Source organism: Varanus komodoensis, unplaced genomic scaffold, assembly GCF_004798865.1.
Source record: "Varanus komodoensis strain SLA01 unplaced genomic scaffold, ASM479886v1 scaffold10, whole genome shotgun sequence".
Classification (NCBI taxonomy): Eukaryota; Metazoa; Chordata; class Lepidosauria; order Squamata; family Varanidae; genus Varanus; species Varanus komodoensis.
Genome location: NW_025335269.1, coordinates 32112222 through 32131286, shown reverse-complemented (window position 1 = coordinate 32131286; position 19065 = coordinate 32112222). Strand labels below are relative to the sequence as shown.

General features: G+C 40.4%; 1 protein-coding gene across 8 annotated transcripts in view; it reads right to left on the bottom strand.

The window, feature by feature from the left end:
• Positions 1-2530: 2530 nt before the first annotated feature.
• The window catches only part of KIDINS220 (kinase D interacting substrate 220), a 67703-nt gene continuing 51168 nt past the window's right edge, over positions 2531-19065 (bottom strand). For 2 of the 8 annotated variants that reach the window (XM_044418453.1, XM_044418463.1), the window contains 5 exons: positions 16882-16914; positions 14063-14197; positions 9760-9858; positions 7390-7635; positions 3642-5880 (listed from right to left, as the gene is read on the bottom strand). In XM_044418453.1, the coding sequence (XP_044274388.1) occupies positions 4612-5880; positions 7390-7635; positions 9760-9858; positions 14063-14197; positions 16882-16914 (1782 nt within the window). In that variant the 3' untranslated portion in view covers positions 3642-4611. Of the gene's footprint in view, positions 2770-3641; positions 5881-6681; positions 6914-7389; positions 7636-9759; positions 9859-14062; positions 14258-16881; positions 16915-19065 lie in introns of those variants that run through there. The other 6 variants (XM_044418480.1, XM_044418471.1, XM_044418498.1 and 3 more) reach the window with 5 other exon arrangements.

Sequence of the window (19065 nt, the reverse complement as noted above, 5' to 3'; positions counted from 1 at the left end):
TTACCTTGGAGAATTACTTGAAGCACAATATCTAAATGTTGTAAAAACCACTTAAGCACCCTAATGGTTCAGACATATGGGCAAACAATGCTTTTCTGCTATGGGAACAAGCTGTAGCAAACTTCTAGTTTGTACACTCCCACTGCAAGCTAGAGAAGGAAAATCAGGGGAACAGGAAGGACCTGTTCCCACTTTTAAACAAAGCCATGGTAGTTTTTGTTGTTACATTCAAGCTTAAGGGGAACTGAGGTTTGTTTAAACTCTAGCAAGTGAACAAGCTTGTTATCAGTTAAACAAACAGGTACATGGGTTCAGATATAACTGGAAACTGAACCTGGTTTAACCAAGAAGGTGGATGTCCTTAGTATTCTCTTCTGGTACATTTCCGAGGGAAAGCGGAAAGCATGTGAACTCCCTACTGTCCTATGTGAGCAAACTGAAGCTTTTTTTGTGTTTCAAGAAAAGTGGCTTCCTATTATGTCCTTATTACTTAAAGATCTATCTGTTTGAGGATACTCAAGTACAAGTAAGGGTCTGTATTCAGATATACAGAGATGTCAGATTCTTGAGGAGAGAACTAATCATGAAGATAATGACCTGGCATTAAGGGTGGAAACAGCATTTGTTGTTGTTGTTGCTAGTCGCGAAGTCGGGTCCGACCCATTGCGACCCCACGGACAACCTTCCTCCAGGCCCTTCTGTCCTCCTCCATCCCCCGGAGTCCACCCAAGCTCACACCAACTGCTTCAGTGACTCCATCCAGCCACCTCATCCTCTACTTTTGACTATTTCATTCCTCTGCTAAATTACAAAAATAAGCAAGATAACAGACGACACTGAGAATATGAATATGAAGCTGTAATTACTATTCTACTGCTTTATGCATTAAGAATATACAGCTTCAAGTAGGTATAATTTCATATGAAAGACACTGTCACTGTGACTGGGTTCACACAATGCAAGAACTCACACTTAAGGTTGAGTATGGGTTGCGTGTGGGTTGCCACTGAAGCATGGATTGTTGTGTGGTATGTAGGTGTGCGAGGAATCCTCCTGGGGGTGGGAATCCATCAGATTTCCTGGGCTCAGCTTCCCAGACTCCGGCCCACTTTCTGGTGGCCCAGAGTCTGCCCAGTGTACACAGGGTGCTCACAGGTGGCTGAGCCCCATGCACTGGGCAAGCCACGCACTGCCCCCAGCGCAAACAGTGGCTGTTCCTGGCACAGGAGGAGGTCAGTTTATTTATTATGTACCCAAGACTCTCCGAGCGGATTACAATGTTACATGAAATAACAATAATACGCAATAATAAAAACAGCCTACAATAAAACAGAGAAATACACAGCTGACGTCAGCTATGAATAAGTTAAAATAAATTAAAGGTAAAAACCGTATAAATATCCAGGTATAAAATGTTATTAAAATGTCTGGAGGACTGTTTTCACCTGGCCACATTCCCAGCTCAAACCGTGGCCACACGAGGCTCAATCATGAGGGGCTCCCCAGGAAAGCAGCTCCACCGACTGCGAGCAACACACCCTTGCACATCAGGCGCAGCTGCTCAAAGCAGTCTCCTGGCCATGGGGCAAGCAACACCGTGGCAGCTGTAGCGACCTTGTGGAAGAAGGCTACCACTTGCACAGCTGTGGCTCCACAGATGTTCATGGACTGCTACTTCTTAGCTCACCTCCCTGTGGAGGATTGGGCTTAGCACATGAGGAAGCCAACAAGTGCTTGGAGGGACAGATTCCAAAAGGGGTGATCCCAACCCTCGTATGCAACCAGCTGTGCTAACAAACCATGGTTAACCACAAACAATCTACAGTTCACCCGCCAACAACTAGCCATGGGTTCTTTTTGTGGATTTGTTGACACATCTGGGTTCAGAACATAGTGGCCTATGTCTTAATGACACTGTACATTCAATCTTGAGTGTGGGTTGTCATGTCATGTGAACCCAGCCACAGCATAGTAAGATGGGAGCAAGATTTCTATTCAGCACTGGGAATACCACTAAATTAAAATCATAGTTTTTACATTCCCCTTATATTTAAAAAAATAAACCACCTTTTCTTCCTATTTATTTCAAGCTAAGGGATGCCATTTTTTAAAATGTCCTAGATTTGTAGCTAAAAGCACTTGCACAAAGGTCTCATCTGGATTTTAAGCCTAAAATAAACAAATAAATAAACCCATGCTCACTCTGATTTTTTCTCCCTCCATGCTGTTTCATAAAAGCTGTTGAAGACTCTCCCAGTTTTAGAAGAAAACTACCATACGGCATGAGAGGTGGACAGGACTAGGGTTTGAGAAAAGCACATTTAAAGTGGCCAAACTATGTTCATTTATCTGTGAAGAAGTTCCACTGAACTCAATGGAATTTGCTTCTGAGTAAATACATATAGGATTGCAATATTTTTTTAAAAAGCCATCTTGGAGCTTTCCAATGATTAGTTTCACAATTGGACTGTAGAGCTGGGCAACAATACATGATTTAACAGTGATCCAAATAGATTCATGAAGAGAGTTCTAGGGTTAGGAAATGTAATGTTTAATTTTTTTACAGAATAATATTCTATACATTACATTCATCATTGTGCATACGTTGGCAAACCAGCAATTTTAAAACATTCATTATGCACTAACTCAGACCTGGCTTCCTTTATCGTGCGTATTTGGAATCTCTCTCTGCAGTCATTTTCTTCCTCAATTTTCCCCACTTTCATTATGGGGATACCGATCCCCTCTCTATTTTTGTAAATGTCCACCCTGTAAATACCAATGAAGACTTTTCAATGAAAATGTACTCAACTCATTAAAGTACAGTAATTTTAAAGGAAAAAAGCCACAGCTTTTACTGATAGCAACAGACGATTTGTGAGTACTCCACACATTATAGTTTGCGCACAACATAATCGAATTAGTGAAAAGAAATGATTTAAATCATGCCCAACTCTTTGTTAGAATGCTGCTTTTCTGTTGAACTCTTTGGATCTTTCTTCCATGCAGGTTCCCTGGTGCATACCTCTGAAAGGCTCTGATACATACATCAAGTTCCATAGTTAGGGTTGTAAGTGCTCCAGATGGGATCTTACTAGTTCCCTCTAGAATGGAAGATTTCCCACCAGTGGGTTCAAAGAGGTGGTATTTTCGGCCATTTCCTTGGCATACACCCCTGAACCCAATCAGAGTAAACCATTCTGGGGTCTACCATACAAAAGGATGATTAAAAATTGAAATCTTCCCCATTCCTCCAATATAAGTCTTCCACTGATGGGCGGGGGGGGGGGGGGGAAGCTAGATTCCATTGCCTGTGTAAATTCAGACTGCATGCACAGACTTCTCACGCATTCAAGCAAATGGCACAGGCTCTTCCTGAAGAAACATCTACGTACAGGCGAGCCGTTGGACAGGATGTCCATCAGGCTATTAGATTAACCAAAGTAAAGCGCGCTATGAAAGGGGAAGAATCCTTGCTCTTTACTGGCCCCCAACAGCGCCCCATGCAACACTGAATAAATACAGACATGGGTGCTTCAAGCTTCTCCAGCTAATAATTTGCTTTAGAAAACAGTTGCCTTCCATGCTTCCAATCAACAGACACAGCTATTAAAAGCACCAAAAAATGTCTGACACAAGAGCAGCATGCTTGTTATTTTATTATCTTCCTGGTACTTAGTGGAATACATATGATTCACCAATCATTTTCAAAATCATGCATATTTCATTTGCAGTACAAATTACTGATGTTACAAACACAATACTAAAAATAGAAAGGACAGTTTGTTACCCAATGCCAAACATGTGTTTTACTTACTTTTGAGGTAATGACAACCTCTACTTCCTCTTGCTTTCCACAATCACATACAACCTATTAATCAAAGGCCATCATTTTTTAAAAACGGTTAATTTTTGTAATAGATTCAAAAGACCACACCTAAAGTCCACTCTGAAAATGACTTTGTGTAACACCACAGTTACGGCTACTTTGTGCAATGACTTCAAGTTCTACTGGCACTCACTATCTAGAATGATCAGCAAATCCGGCCAATTCTATCCAACTATGAGCCACAACTAACATTTTCAACATGCACCAAGCCTTTTTACCTTTGTCCATATAGTCACACATTTGACATTCCAAGGACGGCATTATGTAAAAGCAATGGACAAGAGTTATCTTTTCAGACCATCAATACTTTAAAAAGTGACACATACAGGACTAGAAAAAGCAAACAGTTGTTTCTGTGGACATCAGATTCTAACACTGTAGCCGTTTGCTTCGCTTAACATGATACATTCCTTCCCTCTGCCCTTTCCAAGGAACTTTTTAAACAAATGGACATTATTCATTTTTGCCTCTGAGAGATCATCTCAATAGCAAAATAATTTCCCTTTTTAACAGGCAGACCAAGGCAATTATGCTTGACGCTGCTGGCCGTGCCCTTAAATTTTCCATGATAGCAGCTAAGTGAGCAGAGGACAAGGAGTCACGGTAAGGAAAGACTAACAAAAATGCATATACCCAATCAGAAACTAACAAAAGAGGGAGCGTGTGTTGAAAACCCGAACACATTATTTTTCAGGCAGGCTATAATTTTGCTTGGCTCTCTTTTAAAGAATACTCTCCCTCTCTTCTCCAAAGCCTGCACCATCTGAGCCAGTAACAGTAAGGAGCTCAGAAGCATCTTTTGAAAGCCTGGCGTAACTTGAACGCTGGCTGCGCTTGTGGGTCACGCCTTTGACGTTATCATTTTGAACTGCAACAGCATTAGAGCTTGATCCAGGGCGCAAAATAATTTGAGAAGGCTCTCTGATACTTTCAATCTCCTCGAAATTTTGATTAGCCCTGTTGGTTGGTGCACTGTTGTTATTCAGAGTGACTGTGCTGGGTGTCCGGTTCAGATTGTAGACCTTCTGGCATGATGGCCAGTTCTCTTCAGGACTGCTTGCTATTAAGCTGCTGTCTGAAGGGCTCTTCTTGTCTTCTGAGCAAATGGACATGCGTGCCATGGTGGGATCCTGAAGGCCACTCAAGCTATGGGGGATTCCCCTCTTCCCACTACGGCCATCATCTTCCAGCTCAATGAGATTTGCTTTTTCAAGCTGAGAGTCATCAGCATCATTATGGAGGGAATGGTTTGGAGAGCTTTCGTTGGATCTTACTCCAGAATCAGAGGAATCCTTTTTGTCTAGAAGAGCATCTGTTAAGTACTCCTTTGCTTTAATCAAGGTTCTGATTGGCTCAGACCCATGTTCTGGAGATTTTGGCAGCTTCTCTGCTTTCCCTTCTATTTTCCTGTCTTTCCCTTCCTTGAGGAGGGGCGTATTATCAGATTCTTCTGTTCCAGATTCATCTTCGTCACTTGGAAGCTTCTGATAGCGCAGAGCTACTCCCTTCAGCTTTAGGTCTGCAGCTTGGAAAATGCTGGTTCTTTCTGAAGACTTCTTCCCTGGAAGAAGCTTGGATCCAGACTGATCTGATTTTTCATCTTCTTCAGTAATGGGATCCAATGGAGATGCATCATTAGTAGACACACCTGAAGTACTATAATCTGCAACATCATTCCGCTTAATCAAGAAGGGCTTTCTTCCATCCTCTTGTTTCTGTTCGGCATCCTTTCCTTTATCTTGCTCCATACTGGACTGAAGGGAGCCTGTGGATGTGCTCTGGCCCATATAGAAGGCTGCAGAGCTATGTGGGGAAGATCTACCACTCACAGTGCTAGAACTCGCACCCCCTTCTAACTGTGACATTTGAGCAATATATTCTCTATAAGCGTCTCTATATTCTGCTTGTACCTTATCAGTAAGCTTTGAAATTTCAATACTAGAATCTTGAGAATTGAGGCTTGAAAGACTTGGAGTTCGGCGAGCTTGTGACTGTACAGAGAGAGAGAAGACACATCGATACAGCATTTTTTAGGTATACTTCAGCCCTTTCAACGTGAAAAGGATAGTTACAAATGCTTTATTCTCATTTAAGTACAAGTTAACATTTCATGCAGGTACAATTTCTTTAGATCTATAGAGGTTAGCTGTAACAAATCTGAGAAGACAGGGTAGTATCCAACGCTGTCACAATACTACTAGTAGTAACCTTGTGCTAGCACAAGGCAATGCATGTAAAATATCTCAGGGTTTGCTAAGCTAAGCAAAAAATTGGCTATTTGCCACTGAAACTCACCACTAAATTTTGAATCACTGCTTTTTCTCTTTGGCTGGTCAGTACAAATGCCACTGAATCAGCACTGCCTTATGCTAGCACATGGCAACACTGGATACAACCCACAGCTATGCATGGAGTTCATCATATTTGATGCCTTCACAACCAGAGAAGGCCAACAGCACAGTGACAGATCAGACAATTCACATGTGGTGGGAAGAAATATTCAGTGCAGGGAAAGCTGTATGAGGCGAGACTGAGGTAACTGGGTCTTTTCAGCCTGGAAGAGACCTCCGAGGGGATCTGTTGGTGGCATATAGGTACATGAGGGGGTGACACACAGAGGTGGGTAGAGACCTGTTCTCCCCTGCAGAGGAAGGCAGAATGCGCTCCAACGGAGCTAAACTCAAGGAACCAAGGTTCAATTTGGATGCCAGGAAGTACTTCCTGACAGTTAGGGATATGGAATGGGCTTCCATGGGAGGTGGTTGAAGCCCTATTGGTGAGGGTGTTCAAGGATAGGCTAGACATGCACATGGTAGGCATGTCGTGAGTGGAGCCAGCTGGGGCCGAGGGTCAGACTAGATGGTCCGGGAGGTCCCCTCTGACTCACTCAGTTTCTATACTGTAAGCTATTACCTCTGCAGAGAATATTGAGCAAGTTCTTGTGACAAATCAAGCCAACATGCGCACCTAACATATGAATGTATTGATGAAAGTTTGAATTTCTACATTTCTCATTTCAAGAACCTTGTTTATTGGATCACAGAATAAAAAGGAGCACATTTGTCATGCAAATCCTGCCACACAGACATCCCTAATGTAGCACATTTTTGCCCCATTCTAGAGTGCCGTGAGAGTGGGCTTCCCCCAGTCAATTCCATGAGCAACCCTGTCCTCCTATCCACTCACGCTCCATTAATACATCCAGACCTGCCCCTCTATCAAAATGAAAGTGAGGAGCACTTCCACTTCCACACATGGAACTGGAATGGGTCGTGCAGCTGCATATCTTTAAATGGCACTTAGGGACACTGGACTAGAAATTAGCATAAAATGTGGCCTTTCTTCTTCCTATTTATTAATCTGCATTCCATGAAGGTGCCTGTTGAGTCAAAACAAATGTCAGCTTTCACTTTTCAAAATGGTAGCACATACTTGTAAAAATGTCTATTGCTAACACAAAGAGATTGGATGGAAATAAAGGCTACTCTGAGAGAGATTACCTGCCAGCTTAGGTTACTGTGACGTGGAGCAGATTCTTCTAGACCAATCGTGTTCAGTTCTTCAAAGCTGAAGTTGAGAGTATAGGGAGCTTGACCAGGAAGACCAGTAAGTTCGGTATGAGGCAGTTCACTATTCAGTGTAGGCCGCCGAGTGAGATCACTATGAGGAAGTGCATTGGCATGCTCACTCACTGCCCGAGTGTCTTCATGGACAGCTTGATTTTCTGCATTTCTCATTTCAAGTACCTAATGCAGGAAGTTACAGCTATGAGAATGCAGCTAGGAGAGCATGGATATATATTAAAAGATAACCTGGTTGAGATGGCTAAGTGCTGGATAAAATCTATGGAAAACCAGTCAATAGAACTGTGTAAAATTACTTATATTAAGTCTTCTGGTTGGGATTCAGAGATCTATGAGACATAATGTCTGTGACAACACCACAACTACTAAAAGTCACTCTGAAAAATTGGGAGATTCGATGAAGCAAATTCTATTATAGCAAATAAACAGCATCAGAAAGGAAAATGTGGAATAATTTTTGTGTGACCTCTAGGAGAATACCTTGTTATATGACTAGGCCTGCAGTCTTGCTTTGTTACTGTCAAAACCCTGTGCACTATTTCCTTAGTGACACTCTGAAGGGGAAGAGAAAGACAAACACTCAATATTGTTAGATCAGGTAAATTTAATTCAGACTTGCTGGGAGTTCTACCTAGGTAGAAAAGCAGCAGTTTGGAAATGACAGTTAAGGGCTTGACAATTAAGTGAGTCCATACAGAGTTTGGTTTGTGTATGGTGCTTTAGAAGAACTAGGACAAAGTTGAGGGGAAAATGAATAGCTAAAGTCTGGATGATAATCTGTGAGAGATAAGTCTGGATTCTCTTCACTATGAGAGAATTATACATGCCTGGTACAGCTCACGTGTAGGAAGCAGGTGTCTGTTCATCGGGGGGCTGCCCTAAGATCTTGCCAGAAGAAGGTAATATAAGCATGCAAGGGGGAAAAAACCACACAGATAAACTATTCCCAAGCAGCCAGAAACAGAACTGGAGGAGGTTTAGCATCACAGTAAAAGTGCACCCGCAAGCTGGACCTGGTTATAGTACATTTGGCTCAGAAGAAGATTTATGGAATTTGGCCTCAGGTAAAAGAAATCATTCAAGGTTTAGAGCAATAACAAGGCCTCTTGAGTCATTAAGAATTATCACTAAGAGGTCTTTTGAAAACCCTGAAGTATTAGTATTCCCTTATGTGTAAAAATCTCCCTTTAATGAATGACTTGTTTAATACTTCAGCTTGTCTGTGTTAGAACCAATCTCATGCCTAAGCCTCTTACACCATCTAGCAGGAGGTTTTAAAGTATTCTTGGTGGCAGCAGAAAGGATCAGCCAGTGGAGATGCAGTGGCAAAAAATTCCTTAGGTTCCAAAATATAATCCTGTACTATGAACAAGAAACCCTTTAGATGGGGCTGCCTAATGAATGAGAAGTTTTCCCAGAGATGGTAGTAGTGGTATGAAGAAAAAAATTCCTCCAGTACACATATTTCACAAAGAGACTAAGTTAGACATATGTGTGCATACAAGCAGGTGGTTTCAAGCCTTTTTATGCCCCAAGTCAGATTTTAAATAATCATACAACTTTCCTAGTTGACAGTTTTCTTACCATGCAACAGACACACACGTATTTCTTCACCACCTGTTCCTCTTCCTCCTCCCCGTTAAACATTCAGGGCAGTATCCTTTGCACCAATGTGTGAGTGCTCCTCTATCCAACTGCATGACATGTGTGGGACCCGCTGCTTGTGCAACAAAGGTTCAATGCTTCTTACTGGCAGCCCCCAAAGAATTGGAAACACTTATTTCTGAATCAGGACAGGTCAACGGAGCTCCCTTAAATGAACTCCACTGACCTGACCTGTTCCTGAGATGAGACTTGCAGCTCTTTTAAGTGGTGCACCTCACCTGAAGAATGGAACCGGTGATGGCACAATAGAATGGATGAAGGCACAGCACCTTGGATGCCGGATACAAGATTGGATGCTGTTGGATACTGACACTGTATTTTAATACATGCATTGACAGGAATGAAGAAGGCAACTTCAAGGCCCTAAACCTTGTAGGAAAAAATCCATTTCATATAAAATGGTACACTAGATTTTTTTTTTTTTTACATTTTACATGTTAATAGAAATAAAGCCTTAAAGAGAAAAGTAAGACACAAAAAACTGCAAACCCAGGCAGAGTACTGGTACTAAACCCTACTGAAAGCAAGCAGGACTTGCTTTCAATTATTATGCATAACATTGGGTTGCATAACCACTACAAAGCTTTTTGTATTTGTAAATATGACTAAAAATGCTCTTACTGCACTCCTGAAGAGATGCCAGTCGCCAAAGTTCATGTTCATCTCTCTCTTCAGTTCATCTATATTGCACTGTGCTAATACACGACCATTTATGTTTGCCTAAACAAATTTTACAAATAAAAATAGTTAATTCTTTCATTATCTCCTTTATTTTTTAATATTTTAAGGCTAAAAAACCTAAAATAAAATTTCACATGTAAATACATATGTAACACTAAAGAGATTGCATAATTATATCAGTTTGGAAACTAATGAAAGAAATTTTAAAGCCTTTAATAAAACATACAAACTTATAATTTTCATTACGGCATGAAACAAAGGGGAAATAACATTAAATTGTATGTTTGTCTCGTTAGAAATTAGTCTTGTCAGATTACAAAAAAGAGAGAGAATATCAACAACAATGAACAAAAAGTATAACTAGAAGGATTATTCTTAAAAGTGTCAAGAGAAAAGAAATAGTCATGAAAGGCTTTTCTGAATTAAAGTGCCTCAAAGCATGCTTAGAAGTATGAAGAGAAGGAGCATGCCAGTTTTTCCCATAAAGGGAATACTGTAATTCAGGTGACTGTCTCTGATACTCAGATGAGGCTGTTTTAAAAGTAGGGTAAGAGCACTAGGAGATGACGGTCTTAGCTGGGTAGGCCTGTAACTGGTCAGGTGGCCTTTTAGACAGCCAGGTCATTCCAGGCAGTTTACACAGCTATAAAAGTCGAAATGAAGACTTGAAATTGAACCCAGAAACAAATGGAACTGGTGTAGCGGACTGTCACAGGGTTCAAACGCTGTGCTGCTGCTACGTAGCAGCAGCCTGGCAGCTGTATTTTGCAGTAACTCACATGTCCAAAATGTCTCTATTGGCACCCCAAAGCCAAGAATGCCATCCCTAGATACAGCCCACCACTGGTGAGTCAGCTGATGTGAGCAAAAGTCCCTCCTAGCCACTGAGGCCACATGAGCCTCTCAGGAAGGAGCGCATAACTGCATGCCCCATAAGGCCTTGACCGCATCTTCTCATGGTGTCTTGACATCCCACCCACCTCCCACCACCAACTGTCCCATCCCCTGTATTCTCCACTTCATCACCCAGAAAGCCGCACACAAATCATATCCTGGCAGCGAGGAAACAGGACTCTGTCTCGAAAGCACCAGGGTGCAAGCACATGGCACCCAATCCCTGAGCTAGCACCACATATGGCCTCACAGTGCCAAAAGGGTTCTGCATCCCTGCTCTAAGGTTACTATTGGGTACTGCTTACTCCCTAAGCTGTAAAGTGGATTTTTCAGGGTATGACATATCTTTAGAAAGCAACAGATTTTAGCTTTGTTGGAACTGCTTGGAAGGCTACCAGGAAATTGCAAAGTCAACATCTCTCAAAACAATATGAAATGTCTTTTTATAAAATGCCAAGTGAAAAGTAACTGAAAATGCTTAATGATACATAATTAAGAATCTGGAAATGTAAGCAGTGAGACTTGTGACCATGAAACAGAAGACACAAGTATCAAACACACAAACAAGTATATAACATTTTTTAAAGTTACTAATAGTAAAATCTAACAACACTAATAATAGTACTCTGTAGGCTGGTGGTGTAAATGAAAATGCCCTGCGCATACAGCATTCTCACTCTTTTATGGACAGGCTTCTTCTAACTCATATAAGGGCAGTGTGAAATATACCACAGGCAGAGGGCATAACTTACGTTGAGCCCTGAGTTTGGCTTGGATGGCAAAAAACCTCCTCAGTTTTTCTGGTTCCTCACCTCACCCCAAGAAAAACTAGGGAAATCTCTGAGCTACTCCAAAGCAGGGAGATTTCAGGTCCCCATCCTTACTGACATGCTAGTCAGTCTCTCTCTTTTGGTGGCAAGAAGTTAAAACAAATGTGAAACACTTCCAACCAATTTTTAGATATTTTCCCCTTCTTCCCTTTCGGAAATTGTCTTATAAATATAGGATTGTTGGAAAGCTGATGCACAGCCAAAAAGAAAATTATGGGTCAGGTGAAGTGGGTATTTGCAAAGTTGCATGGTTAGCTGGAATGCTTCAATAATTTAGCAATTTAGAAATTATGTGAATGAGTGCAGGCTTCTTATGACTCAGACACAAGACACAGAGAAGCCTGGAGACATTATAAACAGATAAATAGGGCTTCAATATTTTCAAAATTTCAACAAAATCAGGGTACTAAAAGACTACACAAGTCTACTAGTCCTAAGCCATAATTAATGGCCTCCACTGACAAGATCCCACAATTCGTGTAGCAAATTGTTCATAAATATTATTCAACAAGTATCCAGATCTTAGGGATGTAGCCAAGATATTCTCTTTTGTTGTTTTTGTGTATGCATGTACCATGTTGCAAGTGAAATGAATATCTTCATGCTATTTGCAGTGATCAGAGAAATAAAAAGGCTTCCTTAAATAAAAAGACATCTAACATTATCAGGCCTATGTAGGCAGGCATCTGAAGGTATCCTGATTAGAAGTGATAGGAGGAGGAGGAGAAATAATTTGGTAATTCTCGGAGAAAGGCAAAAGATTTTGTACATTATTCTCCTGTATCTTATGATCTAGTTGCTGTTCCAGTGCCAGGAAACACTGGAATTCATGTTCAAAAGGCAGTAAAGTATTTCACAGTAACCACATGATATAGCTTTAGGCAGATGAAACAGATCAGAATGAGTCAAAGCCACACCAGCAACTCTGCCCAAATCAGGGAAAGAGAATCAAATGTAAGCGGTATTCTTCACAACAGTAAAACTGTTATTTCACTGCATGTCACGGGGCTTCAGATAAGATTAGATTAGTGATTCCATTTTACCCAAAACAAACATGCTAACAAAACCCCCCGTTATTGGGCAGTGTGAGTACAGGGAAATTATTGAAGCACCTTGTCTACAAAGCCACTTGCAAAATCAAGGTCTCCAAGGGGCAGGGGAAAATGTTTGTAAAATACATCTCCTGCAACAACACACACGTGGCAAACCAACCCCTACACCAGGGGTCTCAAACTCAACTTACCTGGGGGTTGCTGGAAGTAGAGTCTGGGTGAGGCTGGGCCGCATCAAGTACTCCACCACGGCGGTGGTGGTGGGCCGCTCATCCCACAGCCAGCCCGGGCGCCGCCGGCGCTTTGAAGGCTGCAGGGCCCCTCCCCCGTGCCCCACCCCTCTCGGCAATTGGCCCGCGGGCCACGAGTTTGAGACCCCTGCCCTACACTGTGATCAGCTCAACAGTGTCCACTGGAGCATCTGCTAAGTGGAGCATCTGCCATGTCAGGTCACTTGAACAAACCAAAGCTCACCTTTTGTTCTCTAACATCAATTTCTATATCAAGCTCTTTTTATGATAATCCACTTTACTGGGACCAGCTAGGTATTTGGAGATGTCATTTTAGGGTCATAAAAAGATGGGTCCAACCATCCAGAAATTTTCTGACTTGGGGCTAGATTGAAATGGAAGATAGCCATTACTGGGTTAAGAAAACCCCCTCAGTCTCTATATTATCATAAAAAGTGTTTTTTCAGTGTTTGTCTTCCTAAGATACAACCAGGCAGCTAAAGATGTTCTCTACCTCAGACCATCCTATCTACAATGAATTATACATATATTCTTACCCAAGATTCTACACAAGCAAAAGGTAAAAGGTAAATATTTACCTCACTAAATTTGTTTGAAATTCTGTGTACTGTTACCTTCCCTTATTCTTGTTTTCTCCTTTTCACAAATACACTTTTTAGTATACTTGGCTGTATTGTTTTAAAAAGAGAATTTATCACAGGCAAGATCACATAGTTGCAAAGCTACATCTTGTGTTCTTAGGTTTTTAAACTCTATGTTTCTAGCTTTGGTCAAGAAAATCCAAAATGCCTTTCCCTATTTGCCCTAGAGATGGGATAAAGGAAGGGTCTTAGAACTTCCCAAGAAGGTGGACAGACTACACTATTTCAGACTAGGTTCAATCTGGCTGGCGACAACTTACTGCAATTCTTTTTAAAAACATTATTTTGAAAATGTCTATACAGAAGGAGTGTACAAATAGGGAAAGCCATCTCTCCTCCCAGATCTCTAATATTTGGTTCAGTCCTACAAAATAAAACCAATCGATCTTACTTAGCCCCATAAATTAGATCTATACTTAACTGATGACATTCTGTCTATGCAACTCAAGCCTCTGTTCATAGTTTGCATCATTGAAGCAATTATGTGGGCATAATCTTCAATCCGTTTTTCCAGCAAGGCAGATCCCTCTTCCAAGTGGGAAATAAAGTGGGTAATTATACATACAGAAACTCACCTTCTTTATAGTTGCAGAGTACTGAGCCAGCATAGTCTGATCTAGTCCTTCTATCTGCTTCAGTTTTTCACACACAGCGTCAACACTCATCGAGCTCAAAGGCACCTGGGATGCTCCTGAGCCTGGGACTGTTCCCTATGCAACGGAGAAGTACATACATGCGATATGTCAAATGCTCACTATGTCCACTGTACACTGCAAAGAAAAGCAAACAGAGCTTTGCGCACATATGAATCACCGGAGAGAGGCAGCACTACCTGGAAATGACTATCCTGGCATATCACCAGGTGCTCCATTGGATGAAGTATCATTCTTTCCAGGGTAATTTCCCAGTTCAGTAAATAGTTTAAAAGAAAGCAAAAACACATTGCCATGGTATATTGCAATAAGCAATGACTTCCACTGAAAATTTCCTCAAGGAGTTTGTAGGTTTTTAACATGAAATGAATGACGTTGCCATAAAGACTAAGGAAATTTCAATGACCTTTGCAATATATTCATTCTACATAAGCATTTTCAGTGCCCAATTCTGTAGTCAGAGCAGGGTCTAGAGGGTGAAGCAAGAAGTCCAGCTAGAACAGAATCAAAAAAGATGCTCAAAATGTCATACCCTTGACAAATGGATTCCTGCCAATTTGGCAGCATAAATAAGGCGGGCTGCTATGTCTGGTGAAGCATCATCCAACACAGTATCCCTGAACCTGTTCACAGGATCTACAAGTTCTAACATTTGCCTCAGCCAATTAAGGAGGGAGCCCATATTTTAGCCATGTAATCTCATTAATAGAACCATGAAAGAGCTCTTAATGGGTTTCTAGTTTGTAATATAATGTATGAGAGAAATAAAGGCATAGTCAACACTTGTGGTATAAAAACCACAATAGGCCAGGGTTCCCTGCTATGGGAACATGTCTTTAAAAATGTATGTCTGCCTTTCTCAAGTGAAGAGACCCTTAAAGAGAAGGTAAAAATTCAAAATCATCCCACTGCTCTGAGACAAACTCTTAAATCCCATCATATATTTCATTCGTTAAATGAGGATCAGGGCTGGTAACTGGCAGATGGGATTATGCATACCTGGTGCCACCACCACCCCCTCAAAATAATTGCAGAAAGGGATGTAATTGCACAGCATGATTTCTTCTTGTGGATCTTTTAGCACTGCAAGATCCAGAAAACTGAATTGCTTCAGGGAAGAACAGTAACGCTATGCTACTTTGGCAGTTTTCCCCATAACCTCTCTGAAACAGCAGCAACAAGACATAAAATGCCTTTCCAGGGCTTTTACGCTGAGCTAACTTCCAGGCATAGGCAGCAATTTTCAGCAAAGTCACTGAAAGCCTAATAATGGCAATGAAAATGGCATTCAGAAAAAGTCTGAAAAAAACAGACTCTAGTCTGTGTGAGGCAAGTAAGCATCTTTGTTAAAGCAGAGGGAAAGATCAGAAGAAGAGCAGTCTACTTATTTGATCCTGAAAAGGCTTTCTTCGGTGTTCAGCTCAAGTCCACTACTAAAAATGTTCCCTCTCTCATAAACGGAAGGCAAGACTCTCACGGATGGTGAAGTCTATGCCTCATTTATACAAAAAAGAATGCCGGGCGTATTAGGAACAACCTTTGTATAGTGTATATCCTAGGGATACCATTTCAGAACTTATTTCTCGATTGAAGTTCATCACTTTGATACCATGAAGACATATTAAATATTTCCTATCCATCCTATATCAATACTATCACCAATCAATACAATGCTGACAAAGTATTTTTCTTTAAAATCCAAATGGTTCACGAGGCCATATATTTCTCACAAAAAAATCATACCAATATTATGATCAGATGCTACAAATTACTTTGAGGACCGAGAGTGAGGTGTGCACACACCCTAGTTTGCATTCATACAGACATCTGCTCCAGCAGGGTAAAATGCCTTTGTCCATGCACTGTATGGTACCAGCTTTTGTACGTGCACCCAGACTATGGTTGCATGGATGTGAGCAATCAGGCTTCCCACCTTTCTTGGTCAGTATTTATTTCATTTGTTTTATTAATATGTAGAGGCTGCAAGCAAGTCTGAGTTGCACTGCATAATCCACCTCCAGGACTGCTTCTGAGGAGCACATTTTCTTCATATAAGTAACCATTTTTAAAAGGCATATACATTATGAACAAAAATGATCTGTGAAAGTGAACCAGAGTAGAACTATAACAAAATAATTGTATACAGTAAAGCCTAGATGCAGTAGTTGCTGATAGTTTTATCTATATTAATTAAATTCTATATTATATGTCTACTAGATTTTCTGGAATTCAGTTGTGATTCCAACTGTATAGTCACCACAGCAGAAACAGTGTGGAAAGTTTTAAAAAGTGCTAAAACACCAAACATAATAGACTGATGCAATAAAACTGATGAACAGTAGTTTCAGCATGCAATGTAAGCTAATTTAGGGAAGATTTCTCCATAAAAATTATAAGAAAATAGATTATTAAGGTTAAGGCATATCACCTATAAGAGAGATGCAGTTTTATCCAGAATGTTCCTTCTAATAAAAAGCAGTGCCTAAATAACAAGCAGTGCAAGTGATTTTAGTAATATGTGAATAATTATACTTCAAAGGGACTTTTTCCCAATTGTTGTGTTTTTCAAAGATGGTAAGAGAGCATTTGCCATGCGAAATCTAAAAAGCAAGATGTCAAAGCAATTCTTAAGGCTGGTAAAGTGCATTAGTGTACAGACAGCCAGCATGAAGTGTTAGTATGGACATTCTATGAAAATAATATATAAAAACAAGTGAACAGTTTTCAGAAAGTTGCTGTACCTGTCTCTGTCTGTTTAACCCAGTTTTACACTGCTTTAGGAAAAAGGACAAAAAAGATGACACAGCTTAACATGAAACGTAAGAAAATGGCTATTACGACAAAGCTAGTATTGTTAAGATTTCTCCTTCAAAATGAGGACCGCAACTAATGAAAGATGGAATATCTCCCAATTAAAATACATGCACCATGAACCAAAGAATTGCATTACTACTTCCACATCTGCAAGGAAATCCTAAGCATGTTTTTTCCACACAAGCCCCTATAATGCATGACAAGTTGCTTTGGGGCTTCCAAAGACAGGGTTTGTGGTAAGGCACTGTGCTCAAAGAAGTCAAAATCCACAGGAGTGACCCCAGTTAAAGCAACTGTTCATATCCAGGCAATGTACACTGTTTGTCTGTCAGTTTGTGAAATTCAGTGCTTATTATAAGTGCACCTTGAAAAAAAATGTTTAGGAGACTAAACATTAGAATATAGAAGAGTGTTGCAATTTTAATGAAGACTCATAGCTTCCAGAAAGGTACTTTCATCGGCCTGACTTAATGTTACATACATGGACTGCACTCCAGGAATTCTCTCTTCAAGTACAGCTATGCTTTTCCCATTACTTTTCATTACCTGAATGGCTTGCACTGGATGTTCCTTGCCTTTTCAGCCAACAACAGGACCCAACATAGTTCAGGGCCACAGAGATTACAAACTACCTTACAATCCCATCCACTCATTACAACCCCTAATAATAGTAATAATAATAATAATAATAATAATAATAATAATAATTCTACTGAAAGAAATGGTTTCAGTGGAATGTAGAACATTATATAAAGAAAATTGTCTGTAGAACCTTTTACAACAGTATTTATGTTTATTACATGCTTATTGCCAGGGGACAGTGGGACCATGCCCAAAACATGCTGTAGCATGAAAAAGCTCAAATTCTAATGCAAACTAAATGCTTCATTTTTACATATTACCAACATCTTTAACTGGCTCTAGCTTGATTTGTTAATGTTTTTCTTCCACTTACTTTTTCTGACTAATCAGGGCCATTTGAAAAGGCCTTCTTTTCTAAGATGCAAAGGTACCATATTCAATTAAACTGGTATTTGCTCAAGTGGTACTATGTAAACTGTAAAGATTCTGCAATTGATTCAAAGCCTTAATATATGTGGCAGTCAATGTTTAGAACAATTTTGATGCCTCTCTGTAACTTCTGAACAAGCTAGGTTTAATTCCCCTGCCAAATGGCAGGCACTCATATTTTCTCAAATAACCATTAGGTAATAATAGAAGCATTACAATATGATCTGGTAAGTACCTTTCAATTAATTAGAATGAAGATATGTATAAATAGCAAAAAATACAAGCTAAGAGTTTGGGTTTTGAAAACTGGATCCACCATGTATGAAAAATAAATTACTGTCTTAACAGATTCACCAGGAGGGAATCAGATTGCATTCTATTATTCACATAAATTACATTATTTTTCTGACTGTTTCTATGTGCAGTCGTCTGTCAGCATGGCCTTTTGAGTAGGTGCCTTCTGCTTGAGCATCATGGAAGGATGGATTCTCAAATCATATTACATCATTTCAACTGTTAGGCCATGTATTTGCCTCTCTCATTCAGAGCCCTGAGTTGCAAAGGTAAGTGGGACAGAGGAGATGATCTGTTGTTAACTGAACAGGAAGCATTCAGGGCGAGAAAGTGCCACTGAACATGTCATTGAGAAAGGTGGGTTGCTAGGTGGTCACCACACAGGGGCTTAATCTGCCATGAGCAGTGTATAAAGTGGAGGGGTGGTGGGAGTTGGTAGGAACCCTCGACTTTTTCTCTATAATATAGGGAGGGAGGGAAGGAGAGGAGAGTCATCATTTTTTCGGTGTGAGTATTCAGAATATGAACACAAAACCAAAATCATACAAGTAAGAGCTGCTGCAGAAAAGAGGGTAAAGCCATCAAATGAAGGACTGCCATCCTTGGTTACAATCCAGAGGAAATTCTAAGACATTGCTAAAAGCAGGCAATAAAATTCTTGATTTCAAATTACTAATTTTAAAACAGAGTAAGGCATTTCAGATATAAAATTCAAAATCACTGTAAACCATGAAGACAGTGGCCTACCAGGAACAACCCTAATATAAGATTTACTTATCTCTTAAGCTCATGACTTCCACCTTCAC